Consider the following 21,833-nt stretch of genomic DNA (forward strand, 5'->3'; position numbering starts at 1 on the left):
CTACTTCTATTTTATATCTTAGTGTCTCTGCACATGCTTCCAGAATCACATACACTCAAAAAAATGTGAAAGAAAAGTTTAATTAAGCTAAGATTAACTTTAAAGTGGCCCCATAAAATGCACTCCTTCCCCAATATATTCTCTACTGCAAAGCAGAAAAGTGAAAAGGAGGAATTGCCCATATTTCTTAATGAAGTAAAGTTTGTAAGAAGTTAATACCTTCTACAAATCAGTTAGGAAAAAAAGAATGCACAATGGGCACAGAACCCTTTTTCAGCTCTAAAACAGATGCAGGAAACTTTAGGTTAACAAAGATTGAAAATAATGGCTCTAAATGTAATTTGTAATGTTATTTTAATTATGTTAGTTGGTTAGCCAATTTAAGAGAAATATATATCTTCGGAAAAGAGGGAATAAAAGTTGTTAACTGTCTCTTTTAGTATTCCTTTGCTTGCATCTGCATGCCATCATGGCTACAGCAACACCTGTGCTATTCATTTTTTATTACATACCACAACTTCTTTTGGATAGCAATAAGTCCGAAAAAAAAATCAGCATGAAAAAATGCTGATCTAACCCCACTATCTATAAACAATAATGGACTCTCTCATTAGCCTGCAGTATTTCATTGCCTCTTAACCCCACTCCATAGCATTTCGGTTTGAAGCTGACATCATATTCATTACCCTGATGTCTTATAAGTGTAACAGTAATGCCTTCCTAACCCCATTACTTCCCTCTGCTAGAGAACACCATATGATGAAAAACTGACCCTCAGACTTCAGAGAGGAAGCAATGATTCCCCAGTCTTCAACTATACAAGTCAGGAGGTATCACAGGTACAATATCATTATCCCACCTTTTAATGTGAATGATGTCATTAGCATTTGTCTCATTTCCAAAATCTGCTTTTGACATAGCCTTCAACAAACAAAACAAAACAAAAATCTGATCTAGAAATTAAATTATGTTATTTTGAAAAAAGTCATCATGTTCATCGTTTGTAGGGCTAATGAAATATGCATGCAGCTCAAAACAGTTAAAAATTGTATACAACTAGGACAGCCCACTGGCAAATTTACGTTCTGCCAAAAAAGGATGCCACAGACAGGCCTCTGACTTTGAACTGTGCTAGTAGGGACCGAGGGTGCTTTAAGACATCTGGTAAATTTAGGGAGCGTTGGCATATCTGGTATTGCTTGATATTAACCATTGGGAAGGTTCAAAAAGCCATAACTATTTGATTTGCCGTCTCCCAGATTTACACAGATTTAACTGCTCACTATGGGAAAGCAGATGCTCATTTTCCCTTTGTTCTTTATCATGTCACACTTCAGAACAAAGAGTTTACTTGCTTCCGCAGGCCAAAATCCCTCCTCTAATTTTCAGTCTTCCAAAGTGCAGATTGCTGTCTCACTCCGGGAACTGTTAACACGTGCCATCCCTGTCCGTTGCTTAGATTTAAAGTTAGACTGTCATATCCAGAAATAATCATGTAATTTTGGAGAGGTTCATTACACACAAAACAGTAACATGCTTAAACATACAGAAATGAGAATCTCTGTACCATATTTGCTATATTGTCCTGACCTTTTTTCATGGTGTCAGATTATTAGATGATGGGAAAGGAGGGAGGAAAAGAGATTACTTCTAACTTAATTAATCCTTAATTAGCCTCCACATTTCCAAAGGCCACACAGCATATGAAACCACTGAAAACAAATCCATCCTTGGAAGAACTATTTATAGCATCTTCAGATCCTACTGGAAATTTCAGAGACTCAAGGTAAATCCTTCCTCAGTAGGTACAGTTTTTTACTAAAAAACTAAAAAACGACAGCTCTCTGCTGTCGAGAGCTATGTAAACAACAGGAAGGAATCTATTAAAAGTTCTCAAAAAAAACAGAAGAAAAACAGAAGTCCAAGTATGTTTTTCAGTTCACTGCTTACAACAAAGTATTTAGGTTTAAACTACTTAATTTTGGGGAGACTTTACAAATGAAAGTTGGCTCCAGTGCATTTTGGTGATGTGGCTGCTTCTTAAAACAGTAGTCACTCTCTGAGTTTTACTTGAATCTTCTTTTCCAAGAACACATAATCTTTTCACAATATCAGGGGGAAAGGTTTGATTGCTTAACTTTCTTTTAGAACTCTGCAACTAACACTCACAGTCTAAAGGGAAAAATGATAGCTTTGGTTGGTCTGAAATCAGAGTGTCTCCAGTTTCATACTGGCATAACTGCGATTAGAGTTTGGCCAATTATATAAAGTGATTTGCTGGGACATGTTGTGTGAAAGAAAAAGAAGTCTGAGCAAGATGAAACCCTGTAAGGCTGTTTGCTGCTCACCTGCTGCTGGCCAGCCACAGAGCAAACAAAGCCAACTAAGAAAGCAGATGATACCATCTAGTGGCAGATCTCCACCCTCGGCTGCATGTTTCACACAGCTCTACAGACCTACAAGTTCAAAAGCTCTGCGTTGCTAAGCTGTACACACCGTGCTACATTTGAAGAGAGTATAACAGACCAGACTGCCCTTGTCAGAGCAGAGGGAGAGTGCTACAGGTAAGGAAGACATCGTGAAGACCCAGCGACCTGAGCTCTCTGTGAACACTTGCTTGGTACCCCATCATTACAGGCAACTGCTCCAAACCTTTGTGGAAGGAACAGCCCTGCAGCATCAAAGAAATAGGGAGGAATGGAGGAGGACTCAAGTTTCCAACACAGGGACTTCATTCGTCGTAGTCTGCTCTTCCACACCCTGAGCCACCTGCCTTTTTCTTCCACAGCTAATTATTAACAGAAAAGACCTTACAGCAACCCTGAAAAAAAGAAGATTTTGAATGAAGAGAGTGGTGTATAATATCCCCCATTACAGTGCCAAAGAGAGGTATTACTAGAGCACTTATTCCACCAGGGCAACTAGGACAATTTCCTGGTAAAAAATCTTCCCCCCCCCCCCCCCCCCCCACTTAGGCTTCATGGTTGTCACTTTTTCCTTCTCTCACTCCCAAAAAGTGAGAGTCTTCTCTCAAAACCCCCTGCAGCTTCTCAAGCCGTGGCCACTTCTGTCTCCATGGAATCCTGAGGAAAACAGACCTTTGTCAGTTAAAATTCTGTGCTGCTTCTCCACCTTTGCTTCTCATGGATCAGGAGCTAGTGGTCAACAGCGTAATCAGCAACATGAATGAATCAGGGATGGAAGTCAGGTGCTACCGGATCTTTGCTACTACTTTAATAAACCTCCCAAAGGATTGCAGACGATGCATCTTCTGACCTTGTTTTTTCAGCAAATGGAAAATAGCTAGGATAGGCTACACCCTTACTATTCACTAACGTTGTATTTTAAAAATAAATACTGCACATTTAGAATTGCTCAAATATTTCTCTTCGCAGCCACAGAGTTTCCTTCACATAACAAAGCAACAAAACCCATCATAATATCACTATCCAACAGATTAAAGGGAGATTCTGAAGACTGCCACAGAAATAAACAGACCTGTTCTCAGAGATGTCAGTGCTCAGACCAGTATGTCCTTCAAGAGAAGCAGGGTTGCAATCTCCAGACTTACAAGCTCTGCACAAACCCAGCTCTGAACAAACTAATTTGGTTACTGGTAAAGGCCTATACATGGTACAGGCTTCCACACAAGTTACTTCATGATGATTTAAGCAATATATTCTTGCAGGTCACTAAGTTAACGTAGCTAGGCAGCTTCTGCTACCAGGAAGGTCAGTTCAGGTGTAGGTGTACTCCACTGCCATTCCCTATACCCTTTGGTGTCAAAAACTGAAGCTGGCTGTTGGCTGGTTGGTTTGAAACTTCACATAGAAAAGCAAGGGACACTTGGACAGACTCCTCGTGCTGCTGACCGGAGACTTCCTGCTGCAAAGCAGTGCTCAGCTAAGTAATGAGAGGTTTTTAACTCACTTCAGGAATTATGAAGGAGGCTCACAATGACATCGAACAAGCCAGAGTTGGTCATCTACATGGAATATATTAATTTTCTTGCATCGTGTGTTCACTCTTTTAAGGATTTAAAATGTGACATGTTTTGCTTTCTCAATTACACCAGTAGAAATCTGGTTATGCTTTAGCTTTAAGGTAAGTTAACTTGAAAATACCTCATTTTTTGCTAGCTTTAGTTTTTCCTTAATTGATTCTGCATTAAAATACATAACAGATTGGTTAATCTTGTTCGGAACCTTGCCTCTCTCATCCCTTCTCTCATTTTGCAGGAATACAAGATTTCAAGCTTTGAGCAGAGGCTCATGAATGAGATAGAATTTCGCCTTGAACGTACCCCAGTGGATGAATCAGATGATGAAGTCCAACACGAGGAAATCCCTACAGGCAAATGTATAGCACCAATTTTTGACAAGAGACTCAAGCATTTTCGGGTCATGGAAGGATCTCCTATTACATTCACTTGCAAAATAGTTGGAATACCTGTTCCCAAGGTAAGTGATTTTCTCTGTCAGCTATAGAGAAATAAAAATCAATTACCCACTCAATTACCCACTATTTCCTATACACCCTGCCTGGAGAATCTCACTCCCAAGTATATGGATCTGCAGAGAGAGCTCTAAAACAAATTATTCTCCACAACCTGTTAAAACAACAATATCTGCTCCTCAGACTGAATCAGGCCTTATGTGTTGCACAGACTGCCTCACAACCACTTGCCTCCAAGAAAAACAGAGTTTCATAACAACATAAAATTTAACTTTTCAGAAATATGAGAGCTGATTTGAGATAAGTAGCAATGCTTTTATAGCCAAGAAAATAGAGCCTGACAATCCTAGCTATGTAAAAGATACACGTAGTCTTCTATGTTCAACCTGGAACCATTCTATTTCACACTGTAACTAATCTGCGAACGTTAGAGTATTCTAAAATTTGTACTAAGCAATTGTTCAACATGTGCCATGTTCTTATCTACATGTTTCCTAGTGACTATTCCACCACAGAGCAAGTGTAAACCACTGAGGGATTTTCTGATCAATACAGGTATACTGGTTCAAGGATGGCAAGCAGATTTCAAAGAAAAATGCACATTTCAAAATGAATAGAGACGAAGACGGAACATGTTCTTTACATATTGGAGCTGCAACGAATGATGATGATGGCAATTATACAATTATGGCTGCAAACCCACAAGTAAGGTGTTTTATTTTCCTTTACAAAAATGCTTATTTCATCTTCAACATGTCTAAGCTGTGTTAATAGGCGTACAGATCAGGCCAACTAGTCTGACTTCAAGTGGTGACAGTATCCAAATTCAGATGCTCCAGAGGACAGGGGATGAAACCATGTTATGAAGAATGATAAAGCAACTTATTCTTAGTTATCCCAATCACAATCATTCAGGACATTTTTTTTTCAGATTAGTAACTCCTGCCCTATGTTCCGAAACTCCTCTATTTCTGACAGTTATCTCTTGAGACGGGGTGACAAGACAGGATATTTCGGGCAGAAAGAATATTTATTACCATAAACATCATATAGAATTTCTATTGTTTAGTTCTCCTCTTTTTACATCCTAATATTTTGTTTTCTTTTTGACAACTACTGTCCATTGATTTCAATGCATAAAGATGTCTGAAAAATATCTAAAGGTTTCACTTCATAAATAAAAAGAAACATGTGTCTTTTCAGGATTTTCTTCCCCCCCCCCCTTTCAGCTGATGTGAATGCAATATTTTTCATAAATTCACAAATAAAATATTTGACCAAAGTATTTCCCTCCATTTAGGCCTCATAAACATCACTACTCATAACCAGGCTGTAAGACATCTTCTCTGCACACACCCTCCAAAGCTTCCCTGGACCTAAGCAGACTTCAGACATCCTTTTATCAGTGTTTCTAGTACACTGCCTAAGGTCTGGCTGTCTACATCAGCATGCAGGTTCCAAACCACACTGTGGTTTTGAAGTCAGTCTCCCAGCTGCACCCCTTGCTGCACATCAGTTTGATTCACAGAAAGGTTTTGCTGTGTACCAACTGAATACCTTTTGGAGGAAACAAAACTAGAAACACTGCTCTAGGTGTTTATCAAAAATGCTTTAACCTGAAGGAAATGTAAGGGCCAGAACCAGTGACTGACCACTTATACAGCTTCAAACCACCCAACTTTGTGCTAGAAATGTTGGATCCAAAGGAGTAGTCCACATCACGTCCTAAGTATAAATCTCAAACTGCACTAACCGTAGATGTAGAGCCCTCAACACCGACCATTTTGATCTAATGATCGACTCCTATTGCACTGATGGAGACAGAGGCTGTTGCTCCTTCACTGAGGCAGGCCCATGTACCCTGTGATTCCCACTAAGCGTCCAAACAAACCTTATCAAAAAATCTGACGAATAGGCACGCAGCTGAACTCTCCTGAAACACAGAGCAAGGGGAAACAAACAGATACATCAAATTTGGATGGTTACTGAACAAAATTATTCATTACTTAGGTTGTAATGACACAGATCTGCAAATAGTCTTGTCCCATAATACCACCCTCTCCAACCCCATGTATTAGCTCAGCTGTTTATTTAGCAGTACAGTCAACTAGATCAGGGAACTTTTTCCAGCTGAAAAACTACCCTTTTTTTCTGAACTATATTTCAGCCTAACTTTTTCCCGTTTCACTGTGGCTGCACAAACAACTAAGCTAGTACAAAGGAGTTGGAGACACTGTGGTAGGCACCACCAGGGGCAGTACTTAAGCTGGTTAATAAAGTGCTCTTTCTAAATGCATTGCCAGAGCCTTAGAGTCTGAGAAACACACTGATCTAGACAGAAAAAGACCCACTCCTCCTCAACTGTATTTCAGTTGTACTTCACAACAGGTTAGAAGCACTTGCTTTTAAAATATATTTAAAAGACATCTTGCTTTTAAAAGATATTAAAAACTCTGAAGTTCACATACTTTAAACAAATAAATCCTAATGCATCATTGTAAAGATGAAATACTTGTACTTTAAAATGAAATGAGCTGTTAACCAACCATACATTCTGTTTCCGCTCTGATTTGCAGGGGAGAATCAGTTGTTCAGGTCACCTGATGGTTCAGACTATTCCTGTTCGGGGCCGAATATCAACAATTCAGTCTCACAGGTAAAAGGAAACAGAAGTCCTTCAGACCCTCTTCATGCTTCTTAATCAAGGCATTCAAAATAACTAGCTACTGCACTTCAGTGCACTCCGTACTTCAGTTCTCAAGTGTAAAATGGAAATAGTAGTAGTAGTTCTCTCCCATCAGGACACTTCTAGAAGGTAATGTTTTTAAAGGTTATCTTCAAACACAGGGAAGTGTCAGTGTAAAGCACTGACTCACTTACTAGTTGCAGAGTTAGAATAAAGGAATGCATTAGCAAAAAGAAACTCAGCCAAAGAAACAAGAAGAAACAAAGGAGAACTTGGGAATCCAGTGAAACCATATGATATTGTTCATTTGATAATCTTTCTAAATGAAAAAAAATCTAATTATTAAACCACAATCAGTGCATTTCTTTCTGGACTTTATTTTAACTCAAGCTATCCATTCATTCTTTTTTGCATTTTTTCCTTTTATTCAGCACTAGGAAAAAAATTAGCTTGGCTTCCAAACATATACATGCAGTTTTTGTGTTGCAGAACACGGTCCCGGGTGCCAGAAGGGGACAAAGAAGCAGTTCAAGAACGTTTTTTCAGGCCATACTTTCTACAGGCTCCAGGTGACATGGTAGCACATGAAGGGCGACTTTGTAGATTGGATTGTAAGGTATTAACTGATTCCTCTGTTCATTCTCACTTTCCCTGTCTCTCTATGTGCACTGGTAGGTGTTTTCATGTTCTTTATTGCCTGAGTCAACACTTCCTTATGAAGTGTTAATGCTTCATCTTTTAATTATTGCTTATTACCATTCTCTGCGAGCTGATTCAGGGGATTTCTCTTCAACACATGTTGTATGGAATGAAGAACACAGAAAACACAATCCTCAAAATAGAAAGCTCACTTACAGGGTTGTTCAAATTACTAGAGATGTTCACCCTATCCTTTACCAATCCAAACTCCAAAAGTTCATCTGGGAATGACAGGTCCTTCTGTTGCATTATCAGATTCTTGAACACAAACCAGAACTGCTTAAAACCATAAAAAGGGGAAGATTTAGCACATTGTATTCTGTTCAAATAAACGTTCCCACTCTAAAAAAGAGGGAACAGAGCTTAGTTCATTTTATGCTTCCACGGAATGCATAGACACGGAAACATCTCAGCTTCTGGACTGAAATCCCCACACAACAGAGCTGTCAGAAATTGGTGTACGTACAGTGGGCACTCCATTGTCAAATAACTTTAAGAAATTCAGCTGCTCCATCATATTTTGGCAGTTTCTCTATGTCCCAATAACACAGGCTGTGAGGTGCAGTGCTGACACTGAGCTCTTCCATGCCCCAAAATATTTCCCACTCGGAAAGGAGTAGTTAATGCTTCTCTGAGGACGAGTAAGATTACGGCTAGGTTTACAAATTAAAGTTTACGAGGAAAGATGCCAGAGAATTTGGTTATTCTTAGCTCTGCTCTCCTGGCAGAGCTTTTTTTGCACGAACTTGGAGGAAAGCAATTCTCATTTGGGCAAGTTCCACTTCTCTCTTTGTCTGGAATGTGGAATATATTTTGGAGAGGAAGATTTTGGCCATGTGTAAGTACTTCTGTCTATTGGAAAAATCTTAAATAGTAGAGTACTGTAATCTTTCTGTAAAATATTTATCTTAATCTACAGTGCTCTACAGCATGTTAGATTAAGAAATACAAAGAACTGTATCATTCTTCATTAAATTTTATAAAATACAAACTCGTTTTTATAGAGTTCTACTGTTTTCATCTCTTAAACTATGTAGTGGCTTAGATTCAGGGTTTTGATTTATACTCATCACTAAAAAAAAAATCAGAAACTAGCTGATTATTAGGAGGTTTTTTGTGAATCTGATTATATAACCAAGTTTCTTTCTTCCTTCACTGCTAAGAAAAAAGTAGGCATTTTCATTTGTTTATTTCTCTTGGGATTTTTTGGTTTTCTGTTTTTTCTCCTTTTTGGAACTGATCAGCAATAAATAATTAAATAAATAAATAAAATTAAACACATGAGAAGTTGAATGTAAAAAGTAAAATAAAATAAATTAAAATAAATTAAAATAAAATTTAGAAACTTTCTGTCCTAGATTCTGATGTCATCAGGTGATATATGAATAAAGGCTTATATAGGAACTTACTAAAATCTATGTCAGTTTGCCATTTGTCTCTAGCTGTTTCACTGTCTGTTAGGTGAGCGGGTTACCAACTCCAGACCTGACGTGGCTTCTGAATGGCAAACCTGTGTTACCAGATGGCACTCACAAGATGCTGGTCAGAGAGACTGGAGTTCACTCTCTTCTTATTGATCCTCTCACACAAAATGATGCTGGGACTTATACTTGCCTTGCCACTAATAAAACAGGACAAAATTCATTTAGCCTGGAGCTCACTGTTGTAGGTAAGAATTGCTGACATCTAACCATAATGCTGTAGTTATTTGTACAAATTTCCTTGAAAGTACAGTGTTTACTTTCCCTACAGACAAGTATAAATAAACAGCTAATTCATTGATGGTAGCATAGATCAATGGCTCTAAAACTCATCTCATGGAGGGAAATGGACCTGGTGTTCAGTTTGGTGCACTCTTGTTATCCACCGAGGACTGCGACAATTCTGTACAATGTCTCATCATCACTTTTCTTTTCTTGTCTTTTCTCCCCAGAAAACGTTTAGAGTTTAAATTTGTAACATATCAGCATACATTAAATCTCCTGAATGAGACCTAATGAGGTCTCCTAAGTGTCAGTCTCAGTTTTACTGAAAAATGAAAACCATTTAAAATCAATTAAAAAAAAACCTGAATGCTGTTCTTTAATATTGAGCTTTACACGATCTGGACTGTATCTGGCACTAGCTTCTTGCACTGGCAGCAGGTTTAGGCTCAATATTAAGCATACGTTCTTTTATTAAAAAAAAGAACGTATGCTTTATTTCTGCATATTTTATTTATTTCTGTATGTTTTTTCCTCCTGCTTCCTTAAGGAGGCTGTGCTGTAGCTTCTCACCTCTATTCCAACATCCCATGAAAAAATTCACAACTTGCTATGATATCATGAGACTCATCTTTGGTTGTATGCTTTCATATCATTCAATGTAAAGGAAAGAGTAAAGTATTTGTTTAACAATTTTTCATTCTTTTTTTCAGCGAAGGAAGTAAAAAGAGCCCCCATGTTCTTGGAGAAGCTTCAGAACTGCGGTGTTCCTGAAGGGTACCCAGTGAGACTAGAGTGCAGAGTAGTGGGAATGCCACCCCCCATATTTTATTGGAAGAAGGATAATGAAACCATCCCATCAAACAGAGAAAGGATGAGGTACGGTACCATCACGCCCATGCTTGGAGAATCCTGTGGGTGGGCCAATTGGTTCAATGAAAAACTGTGAGATAAGCACAAACTGTGTTCTTTTTCTCAGCGCTATTTCTTTCGCCCACATAAGCTTTAAGAAACTGGCTTCATTGCGAGGCGAACAAGAGCTATTTCCTTGGTTTGGGATGAAGGCACAGAGCATAATATAGATACTGTTTGAGACAGTGGTGATAGCCTTTTCGGACTACATGCCCAAAAGCATCTTGTTATCAAAGATGACATTTGTTATGCATTGTAGCAGCTTATTCTCTCTAAATGCATTTTTCCTCAGTTCAGTTCTAACTATAGATGAATTCAAACACAGAACAGCTAGAATGTGGATCTGAATGCCCAGGAGAACAGGATTTCAGAGACTTTAGCATTTCGTATACATAGGCTGATAACAAAGTTTGGTCATAAACACATAAACAGGCAACAGGCAAGGATTTTGATCCATACTTACAAAATGCAACAATGTCCAGGTTCAGCTCTTCTGTTCAAATACATCAGTATTATTTAAGTTTTGAAAAAGAAAAGCTGATAAAAGAATGTGCTTGCCTGCAATTCATGAGAAATTAATTGCTTTTATTCCTTTTTCTTCAAGATTTTTACATCTGTATAAATTTGATTTTTGATGTTTTATTTTAATTGGCTCCAACTATTGCTTTGATACAGTCATTGGCTCTCTGCTGTAAACTTCAAGAAGTACTAGATTTTCACATGCATAACCTGCAGATTAGCTGCAAAGGAAACCGGCTCAGTAGCATCATTTCATATGCATGCATAGTGATCATGAGGGAAAGTTTACTTAATAGCATCTTCCACTGGTTTCCCTATCCCTTTCCAAATATTTCACCTAACTCTGATCTTCTATAGCCTGCAGTCTTTGTTCCTCAGCCTTTATTCAGATTACCCAAGGATTTATTTCAAGTACTGTTATTTATACAGGAATGCTGATCATATACATGCAAACACTGTAGTTAATGTAAAATGCATAACTGCCTAAAATGTCTCATTTCCAGTTGTTTCACAGAAGCCTTTGAAAACAAGCATTTGCTTCAGCTCAACAGAGGAATAGCTAAAGGAAATCTCCCACACCTCATAATGCCAGAAATTACATTAGGCTTGTTAACACTAATTTTTCAGCCAGTCATAACCAGAGTGCCTGCCCCCAAGGCTTCCTGTGGCTCCCTAGAGATCCACGTGAGCAATGGGCAGCATTGCTTGTGCTTATCTTGCCTCACTATTATCTTCCTGCCTGAAGCCAAGAGACTTCTTCGTATCATGATACAGATATAGTGAGTCTTCACGCTACTACATCACATTATAAAGATTACAAGCAAAGTATGCAGCACAGGTAGCAAAGGGCAAATATTTTCTCCCTTTTTAGTAGGGCTGCCTGAAATACAAAATGTCCTCTTGACCTGAAACTCTGTGGTTTGAGGTTTCATTCCAGTTCATAAGTAAACGAAATGTAAAATCTCAGAACCTTCTGCAACTGAGATCTCCCACCTCTTCCTTTATGGTGAGGAAAATACTTGGTTTGATTAAAAGGACCACAGCCTGGAGACCATGGGAGCTGCTCTAGAGACCAGTTCTGTGATACATCATATAATAGCTCTGCCTGGAAATTGCAGCTAGAAAGTTTTGAACTGCTGAAGAGCTAAGGAAGATCAGTGAAAAATGAAGCAGGTTTCTTTTAGAGTTTTACGCAAACTCATGCTTAAAATTTTGCCAGCGAAGTATTTTCTGACGGAAAAAGGGTGCCACATGAAAGTTTTGGGTAGCTCTAATTTCTTCCATTTTGTGCACAATATTGTGAACAATATCACAACTTTGTATAGATGTTCTTGGTATTTTGTTATGTTAGTCTTCCACCTTCTGAACTAGGAAAAAATACAGTACAGCCCTGCAGCAGCTTTGCACAAATTTAGCTCACAGGAATTCAATAAACAATTCCAGTATTAATGCATACGGAGGAAAAATTCAGCTTATATTATCATGCCATGGTTTTGCACAACTGTGAGGAGCAAGAATAGATTTCAGCAACACAGATCATTAGCTGAGGCCATCCTTAGAGCAAATCTATTGATTTCTACTGATATTCATACAGGCCTTGGTCCTTTAGGAATAGAAGTTATAACTTATCAGTTTAGTATTTAATGTGCATAATGTAAAATCTCAACACTGATAAACTCTTGAGAAATACTAATTCCAAAATACTTGTTTTCCCAGCATGCACCAAGATACCACAGGATACGTCTGCCTTTTGATTCAGCCTGCCAAGAAAGCAGATGCTGGCTGGTACACCTTGTCTGCAAAAAATGAAGCTGGTATTGTCTCTTGCACTGCTAGACTTGACATATATGGTAGGTATCGGCTAGTAAATAAAACAACTCAGAGTTTATTTTCTTTGTCTGGTCGGTCCCAGCTCTAACCTAGTTCCCAGTCCTTAAATTGACACCTTTACATGAATTGGAAATTGTAGTGTCACAGCATGACCTCAGCCTAAAATGGTCACCAAGAGAAGGCAGAATTGTACAGTTAAAGGGTCAGATTAAGCTCTTCTGCATCAGTTTAGAAGGCAGGTAAAGAGAAAAGAGAGTAAGAGTTCTGCACAATATGCTCTACCCATTCCTTAGACATATAAACACATAATAAACAAGTAGCCAAGCTGACCCTCACTCTGTTTCCTCTAACGCAGTGGCCAGTGCTATAGCACTGACCTGATACGGAAGAATAAACTGTACACCGGAAAGGGCCCCAGTAGATCCCTTCTTCCATGGAGCAAGTATGATGCAAACTTGGCCCAATTAGTAGAGTCTAGCTAAGGTGATAATTTGTTGGTCTACAACTCAGAAGGCTCAGTTCTAGCACATCATTTAATCACTCTGCATCTATACAAGATGTATGTAGTATTTAATACAATTTATCCACACCAAACTACCAAGAGTATACTTTGAGCACCTAACTAGTATAATAAAACAGAAAACACCCACCACAAACTATTGCTGTATAGCCATACCTTTAAAAAGAACAGTTTCCAAGCTTTAACTTCTAACATAAAAAAAAAAAAAACACCTACTCTCAGGAATAACCAGAAGTCACCAGTGCATCTTTGTCAGTTTTCTGCCACCTTGTGGTGATACAGGCAATAGTAATGTTATATTTAGAGTCTGAGCCACAAGATCAGAAAAAAAATGAAAACTAAGTTCCGTTAGTTTTCCAAATGTTGAAGGAGATTAATTTAATTTTCTTGTGAAGGATTCAAGCTACAAAAATGAAGAGGAAGGGAAATAAATGTTTCCTGATTCTAGTCATATTTTCTCAAGAGTTTGCAAGTATTGTCCACCAAAGGAAGTGGCAAAAATCTGTTTTATTTATACTATTTAGAATGTTTTTTTTGGGGGGGGGGGGGGGGGAGGGAAGCAGGAGGGAATTCAAGAATTAAAAGTTGGTCCAATATTTGCAATTTCAAGTGCAAAAAGAAAAGTACTGACAATATTACATAGAATTGCTTGAAATAAGAACATACTGCCAACTGCAAGAAAAAAGAGGCTCTTTTTCTAGACCAATCAAATATTTCCAGAAAGACAGAGTTAAAATTCAATGAAGAGACATAATAAGGATTTCCTACCAATACTTAATGGGTAGATTACAGGTCTCCCACACTAAGCTATTCTGAGAGTACTGCAGCCTAAACTTGTACTTTTTCATTTTAATTGCTGACAGATATGTCTGTCAAGTTTGGGTGCGTAAATGCAGGCTAAGATGATATCCATTTGCCTTTGTAAAGTGTTTCAAGAATGACAACTGTTAAGTATTATATAATAGCTAAATATTATAATCATAATTGTTCATGTGGAAACATACTGCATATTACTTTTAAATCACTAAACATGTGTTTGCATTCTATAACTATTGATAAAATTTCAGTAGATTTAACAAAACTACGAATCATTTGTTACTAGTTGTAAATAGTATGGGGTAACAAAAATTATAACCACTCGTTTTAAAAATTTCCCTAAGTTGTGGCTTCTAAAAACAAAAAAAGCAAAAAACACCCCCAAAAAATCTTAAAAGTCCACAGAGAATGGAGTAGTACAAAACTAGAGTCGTGTCCAGTTTGATCATTGCTGTTCATGCTATTTTATGTCTATTTTTTATTACAAGAGTTTTGCAGAAGGACTCGTAAATTAAATGTTTATGTCTTGGCCTTACTGAAGTCAAGAGAAACATTGGCATTGAACTGAACAGGGCTGGAAATCCATCTATCGCTTCAGTAAAAACATTCAACATGTAAATTCGGTGAATGATAATTTTTGAAGGAATAGGTCCTGTCTCCAGACACTGGAAGCAACTTTTCAAAGTTGTGCATATTGATTTCTGTTGTTTGACTGCTAATTTAATCAGAGATTTATGTGCCCATTCTGTTTCTGTTGCTTCAGCTCAGTGGCACCGTCAAATTCCACAACCAATAAAGCTCCGACCTGGTAGCAGCCGGTATGCAAACCTCACTGGTCAAGGACTGGATGTTTTTTCTGCCTTCCCCACTACTGAAAGCCCAATGCTGTTTTCATCCTCATCTCAAAACATAGTGGAAAGTGAAGAACTTTGAGAAACAAACAAATAGTCGTTCCAGTTATACCTGCAGATTTACTAGAACTGTGAAAAAAAATAAAGAGGTACAAGTCAAGATACTCAAGGTTTACAAGCAACTTGTTTGTAATAACTGTAATGCTGCTGCAACTGTTGCATGTAACATACACAAGACTTTTGCATAGTATTTTACTGCAGGATGATTGTGGTATGGAGTGTTGTGCAATAAATTCAACACTGTGTAGTTTGCTAAGAATTACATAGTAAATGGTCATAGTTTTCAGCACTTAAAAGCCAATACCACTTTTACTACTTAAATTAAAGCTACTGTACCTGTTGCAAGCTATGTTAAGGATTGATGATGTTTAGCTGGAATACTGCCAGTACTTAATATCCATTAACATTAAATAATAATCATCCTGAATGAGGGAAAACAACATGACTTTGAATGTAATTCTAAAAACATGCCTGATACTCACAAAGCACAAGTAAAAGGGAAAAGATGGAACTGATTTTTATATATGATTATGCCAGATAATCCTAGATTTGATGAATTCAAGACTAGATAAGTATAGCATTTCATATAGCTACAGCTGTATACATTATATATTTATATTTTTGCGTGTGTGTACTCCATGAACAGTGTACTCATGGTGTATTGATTCATAAAGTAAGGCACAGGGCATGTGCACAGGACTCTAGCATAGGAAACTGAACTTCCTGCTGTCTGAAGCACGTTCTGTAGAGCCCATAGCTGAAATTAATATTTTTTCAAATGTGCTTCATTTTTTTCAATACAATGATTCTCTGCCTTTAAATACAGATGATATCAAGCTTGTAACTTCAAGGGTTTTAAATATCAATCTGCTTTTCCTAATTTTTAACATGTCTAAAAGAAAAAGTGCATCTACCTTCCAGCTCATTTCTAAACTAACTGAAAAGAAATTATGATCTGGTGGAATTAAATAATTTCACAATCATTTAGGAAATGATCACAAGTCTGTTTTTTACTATTAAAATAGAGAACATTTCATTAATATACAAAAAGGCTAGAATTTAAGAAACAGTTATATGCAGAGAGCTAAAAAAAAAAAAAACTTACTGTAACTACTAATAGTAGTAAGTAAGGCCATTTATTGAGGGTGTAACAGAGGATGTTAAGCAATGACACTATGACACTACATGATTGATTTAAATATATTTAGCATCTACTCAGTTGTACGAATACCTCCTAGCTCTAGAATCTGTGAATATGTAAGATGATTTCTTTTATCTTTAAATTCTTGCTATTGCTCTTATCTGGACTTTGTTTTCAAGTAGTTATTTTTTATTGCTCTAAACATGCAACAAACTCCTGATCAGAGTCACCGAGATGAAAAAATACATTAACAGATACTTTATTTTTAGATCCTATTTGGATTTTTTTCAAAGTTAGAAATGTAACTGGAAAACATTACAAATGTAAAGAGAACAATGACGAGATATCTTAAGAGCAAAAGAATAGCAGATATAGCCAGAGACAGAGAAGGAGATAGCCTCTCACCCTTGGGTTTGTACAAAACCAGCTTATGTTGTCCCCACCTGTTAGTTCTCTAAGGGTTCAGATGAAGTGAATTTGTAGTATTGTTTCACTTCCTACTTGAGTGGAAGCCATAATACAAAACCCCATCACAACTTTTATGCCTTTGTTAAAAATCTCAGGTGATTCACCCCAGCCTGAACAGATCAGGAAGTTAAAATACATTCTTATCCTGAGAGATATGAAAGGTATTTCAGTGGGAAAGCAGAAATACCATTTGTTGTCCATATTGTACCTCTTCCCTGGCAAACAAAACAGAATTAATAGCTGCAAAAAGCAATGCATTGATTCAAGTGACTCAATTATTGCGCACCCAACTTGAGACACACTGTGGGTCTGATTTCTGGAACAGAGAACCTGCTGCTCCTCTTCTCTTCACTTGTTTGCAGGATAGCCTAGGGACTCTAAAACCAAACCCAAAGTGAGTCAGAGTTGGGCAATGCAAAATTCAATTTCCCATACTAGAGACTCTTCTTGCGAAAATAACTCAGAGGAAAGTTATTGGCCATTGCACATTTAATCCACCGGGGAAAAGGGAGAAAATTACGACAGAAAAGGTCAAATTTTGCTCCCATCTACAGCCCTGACTGTCCCACTATTTCATGCCAGAAATGAAAAGCAGATTTTGATCCAAAGTATGCAAAGTTGTGTATCAGTCATCAGGCTTTATACCTAGCATAGGCTTACTCAGGCTATTGTCCTGCTCAAAACGCTGTGTTAGTCCTCTAGCCCAGCACCACACTGGGAGTTGGACCAGATGACCTCCTCAGGTTCCTTCTGACCTGAATTAGTCTGTTTCCTAAATTGTTCTACTTCCACTGTCTGTCTGAATACCGACGGAGATGCACAAACTAAAGAAATCAAACAAGCACAAACTTTTCTTTTTTGTCTGGGTTAACTCATGTTTTACTAAGCAATTGTAGCTCTGAAAGTAATCATGTTACCTAAGTTCTTTACATAGTTTAGAAGACTGGAATAGCAGTATGTTTACTATGAGCAAATATCTGGCTGCCAGTGCTGGAATCATACTTGTTAGTATTGCTGACAACAGTAGTGGTTCTCACATTTTAAAACATCAGACAGTATGCCCAAGGAACAGTGTAAATTACAACACAAAGTGCATAAAGGAAACACCCAAACTGTACCTCTTCATCCTCTTCCGAGTGACTTCAGTGGAATGTCTCCAGACTTACATTGTTTTAAACCTCAACAGACAAGCTGACTTGGTTAAGTGGTACAACATTAGGGAAAAAAAAAAAAAGTTCAGTTCTTTGGAAATGAGGAATAAAAAAGCTACTAGTGAAAGACTTCTCAAAAATCTGCATAAGGATTAACCCTTCTTAGTCAGTTTAAGAAGAGGCCCCAGAAGTTTCACTAAGAGACAGGCAATCGACAGTGGGTCAACAAGATCTGGCAGCTGAAAGTGTCTCTTCATTGTATTTACTAGCAAAAGGATGAGAACTTTTTACCCGTTACACCTCTCTACATAATGCATAAGTCAACAGAATTAGTTGGAGTGTATCTGATACAAACAAAATCAGAATCTGATCCTAAATGATCTCTAGTCATTGTTAATTTTTGTTCTTGTTAACTGCTACAGAACATTTCTGCTCTGCATACACTGAGCCTATAAAATGACTATGTAGAAGAAGCTTACATGAATGAATGTAAATGCTATTAATTAGTAGTACTTGTGCACTCTTGTCACAAATAAAACTTTGCAGAAAAAAAGACTCATTAACTGGATATTTTCTGATTCAGAAGTTTCCTGTTTCCTCCTAGTCATAGTTTTGTATATGACATAACAGAGACACAGTTTATTTCAAGAAATAGCAAAAATGACAACTTTTATGTTGTAATTCTAGAAAGCAAAAGCATTACACCTTTGCTTTAAAATGTTTGGCTCAGCTTGATGCAGGCCTAATCCTCAGCAGCATCATATAGCAACTTGCACTGACTCTATTGGACTTCTTGCCTAAAGCAGCTGGACTGAGTTCCTTTGCTTCCACATGGAAGGTGGAGCATACCCTCTGAATGCCGCACGAATGCTCACGTGAAGAGCAGGTGAGAGCACACACCTCAGAATACAAAAAAACGAATCTGCAGTCTCTATCTTAGTATGTAAACAGTTGCCAATTGCAATCATTAACAGTAACGATAGATACTGCAAAGAACAAATCTGGAATGAGAATTTCTTTAAGAACTGTGTTCTTAATGCTGCAAGGTTTAAATGCATTAGTTTTTGGAAAATGATTTCGTATAAAATGATCAGCACGACATAACGAAAAATTTTAATTGTTAAATATTACAGAAGTGATTCACTGTTAATTGCCTATTTCCAATATAAAGATGTTCACTTTGAGCCTTAAAACTCTATTTTGTAATTTTTTCTTGATTAAAGTCACTATTTTTTATTTTTTGATCCAAAGTCATTCTCAATGGGAAGAAAAATGTTGTGGTAGTTTTAAAGTAAATGTTAAGTGCATATGAAAGAAAAAAAATAAGCACCTGACTGTTCAATGATGTATTTTCTCTTCATCTCATCTAAACTAAATAAATGCTTCTGAGTTGCATACTAGAGTGTGTCCTTGACATGACTTCAAACAATTGTGAAAGTGTGCAGCAAGACCAGAGGTTTCCTCAGGACTTGGCTTTGATAGCTGATGAAATTAATAGAATCAGACCTTAGATTATGTAGAAGAAAATATTAAAGTACTGTCAAGTCAGATATATACAAGCCATGCTTTAGTAGATAGTTGTGAAACATAGCTGGGATTTTTTTTTTAAACATAAGTTCATTAAACATTTTAACTGAGCACAATTCTTAATACCAATTTTGTTCTAGTTTTAAATTATGTACTCTTTTTCTGACAACCTCAATGCCTCCATGAAAGTCTGAGAGAACAGGTTTTCTCAGGTGTACCAGAAAAGGAGTCAAGGATTCTTTAATGCAAATTTGCATGCTTGAAGGTCAGTAGATCTGTCAAATTCTCAGTATCTTTGAGAATTAATCCCCAAAGCCTATCTAGGCATGTACTGCTACCTACAGACTACAGTAGCTAAACTGCATTGTGTCTCAAAAATTCTTGTAGGATCTGTCCATCACACTGGTTGCCCAGCCCACAAGCAACTCCCTTGGCATATCCCTTTATTGGGTTTAGACCAAAGCACCTTGAACTTTCTCTGCGCAGGAGGGCACCACAGGCCTGTTACAAGCGACTAATTTTTTCAGCCTTCACCTGTATATCCAGTTCTGGACAAGTGAAAACTGAATGAGGGCCAATCAAATGCACAAACCACAAGGTATTTTGCTCTTCCCCTTATGTGTTTTCAACTTCAGTGATTCAACACACTCCTTATAAAAGGGGGCCATTATTAGACTATAGAATGACTTTTAAATGAGCAGCAGATGTAAAACCCACACTTGAAGGAAGCTGAATGTTGTAGCCCTTATTTAGAGGTGAATGGGGCTGGGGTGAATTGCAAGTCCCCATTACATTTGCTGATACTGGTTTTGCTTTTCCAGTTTACCATGCTTCTCTGTTCCCATACACCTTGATTTTTACGCACTTCTGTGACTGCTAGGTGAAAGGCAATGTTCTTAAAGTTATTATCGCTCCATGAGCTAAAGCAGCTCCTACACGTTTTACCCCTTCTGCTGAGTAGCATCAAGCTTCTTTATTAACGTCCTTAGACTTCAAATCCACTATGAAGAACTTTTTATTGCATAATACAAGGAAATCTTGGGGCACATGTGTAATGGATTTAAGTGGAATTCTCCATTTAAACCAATGGAAAACTCTGTCCAGAAACTGACCATCCTTTAGGCTCATATAATCCTTTAGCAGGTATGTAACACACCGATCTGTGAAGAAATGGAAAAATACTGAAGCTATCATTCTGGAATTTTGAAAGAACTGATTCTGCATCCCAGACTGCAGGAAGCCATTCCAGTATGTCCCCTTACTCTTTGCAGTTACCTTTACAGAAAGCACTGAAAATGTCTGCTTAAGATATATTTTGCATCCTAATGTCTGTACAAATTCAAACTGAACCACAAATTGGAAAAGTATTAGTATACACAGTATTAAAAGGTACTCTTTGGTAGAAAGTATATTTAAATATTATAGATGGACTTTGCTTTGGGTTTTTAAGCAATGTTTTCCTGAATCTTAAGAAATGTTACAAAACAAAAAACATTTTTTAAGAAGTGCCCCCACAATAGCAGGAATCAATGTCTGTTACAAGTCTGGCTAGAGGAAACATTAGACTGTTTCTTCAGTTAATAAATGTTTTTTTTTAAATTCTCACTGCATTTGTTTTTTCCTGGGTATTTTATAGAGAAATCAGGGAAAATGATTAACATTACTAACTTACTACAGAAAACAGCTACACTTGTTTAGAGGGAAAAAAGTAGCTGTTTTGTATGTTATTATTAGATTTTAAAATCTAGATAAATTCCACTAGTGAATTACAGAAAATTTTATTCATATAGTTTAACCTAAGTAGCCGGAAGCGTACATGTAAAAGTACTCATTATCTTAAGATGCAAACATATTTTGGGAAAATTAAAAATTTGATTGAAAAACATATTTTTAAATCTGTACATATTGAATCATATCATGGCAGCCACTTCCATGCAGACTTCGCCAAGGAAATTCTATGAACAGATATTGGAAAGTTGGCTAAATATTCAAAAAATCTAACAACATTCACCCTTCCTCATATGACGAAGTTGCAATGCCATTGACTTCATAAGACCGTAAGTAAGGTTAGCGACATTTTACTTTGCATAAATTTATATTACATCAGCATTTAGGAATGCCAATCAAAAACTATGCTTTGCCTTGTACGTGTGTATGGAACACACTTTGCCCTAAATACCTTAAAAATTGTGAGAGGGAAAATAGAAGCCTAAAAAATAGGAATGAATTAAGGTTATAAGACATGTTAACACATACCCTCTGATGACCTCAATAATTAGACAAGAGAAAACCACTGGCTTTCCTTGCTAGCATATATTTGGAAACGTGCTACCCTAACTCCTATTTTCAGGCACCGGCAATCAAAAAGTCATTGCAGTTTTTTGTTCCAAATTAACTGTGATCGTCTTGTCAAAACAGGGTTCAAAGAATCACAGAAAAAGAACAGCAGCAGCTACTTCAAGGAGAAAACCCTGGAATGCAGTCTGAACCTATTA

The 21,833-nt window shown here is 37.3% G+C and overlaps 1 protein-coding gene across 2 annotated transcripts in view; it reads left to right on the plus strand.

Annotated features, from left to right (window-relative positions):
* MYPN (myopalladin) overlaps positions 1 to 19,211 on the plus strand; it is a 62,223-nt gene extending 43,012 nt beyond the window's left edge. The window contains exons 13-21 of one of the 2 annotated variants that reach the window (XM_062579779.1): positions 747 to 839; positions 4,239 to 4,460; positions 5,011 to 5,160; positions 7,032 to 7,111; positions 7,631 to 7,757; positions 9,302 to 9,509; positions 10,257 to 10,422; positions 12,691 to 12,824; positions 14,904 to 19,211. In XM_062579779.1, the coding sequence (XP_062435763.1) occupies positions 747 to 839; positions 4,239 to 4,460; positions 5,011 to 5,160; positions 7,032 to 7,111; positions 7,631 to 7,757; positions 9,302 to 9,509; positions 10,257 to 10,422; positions 12,691 to 12,824; positions 14,904 to 15,073 (1,350 nt within the window). In that variant the 3' untranslated portion in view covers positions 15,074 to 19,211. The remainder of the gene's footprint in view (positions 1 to 746; positions 840 to 4,238; positions 4,461 to 5,010; positions 5,161 to 7,031; positions 7,112 to 7,630; positions 7,758 to 9,301; positions 9,510 to 10,256; positions 10,423 to 12,690; positions 12,825 to 14,903) is intronic. The other variant, XM_062579780.1, reaches the window with a different exon arrangement.
* Positions 19,212 to 21,833: the final 2,622 nt, after the last annotated feature.

Source organism: Rhea pennata, chromosome 7 (assembly GCF_028389875.1).
Source record: "Rhea pennata isolate bPtePen1 chromosome 7, bPtePen1.pri, whole genome shotgun sequence".
In the NCBI taxonomy this organism is placed as follows: Eukaryota; Metazoa; Chordata; class Aves; order Rheiformes; family Rheidae; genus Rhea; species Rhea pennata.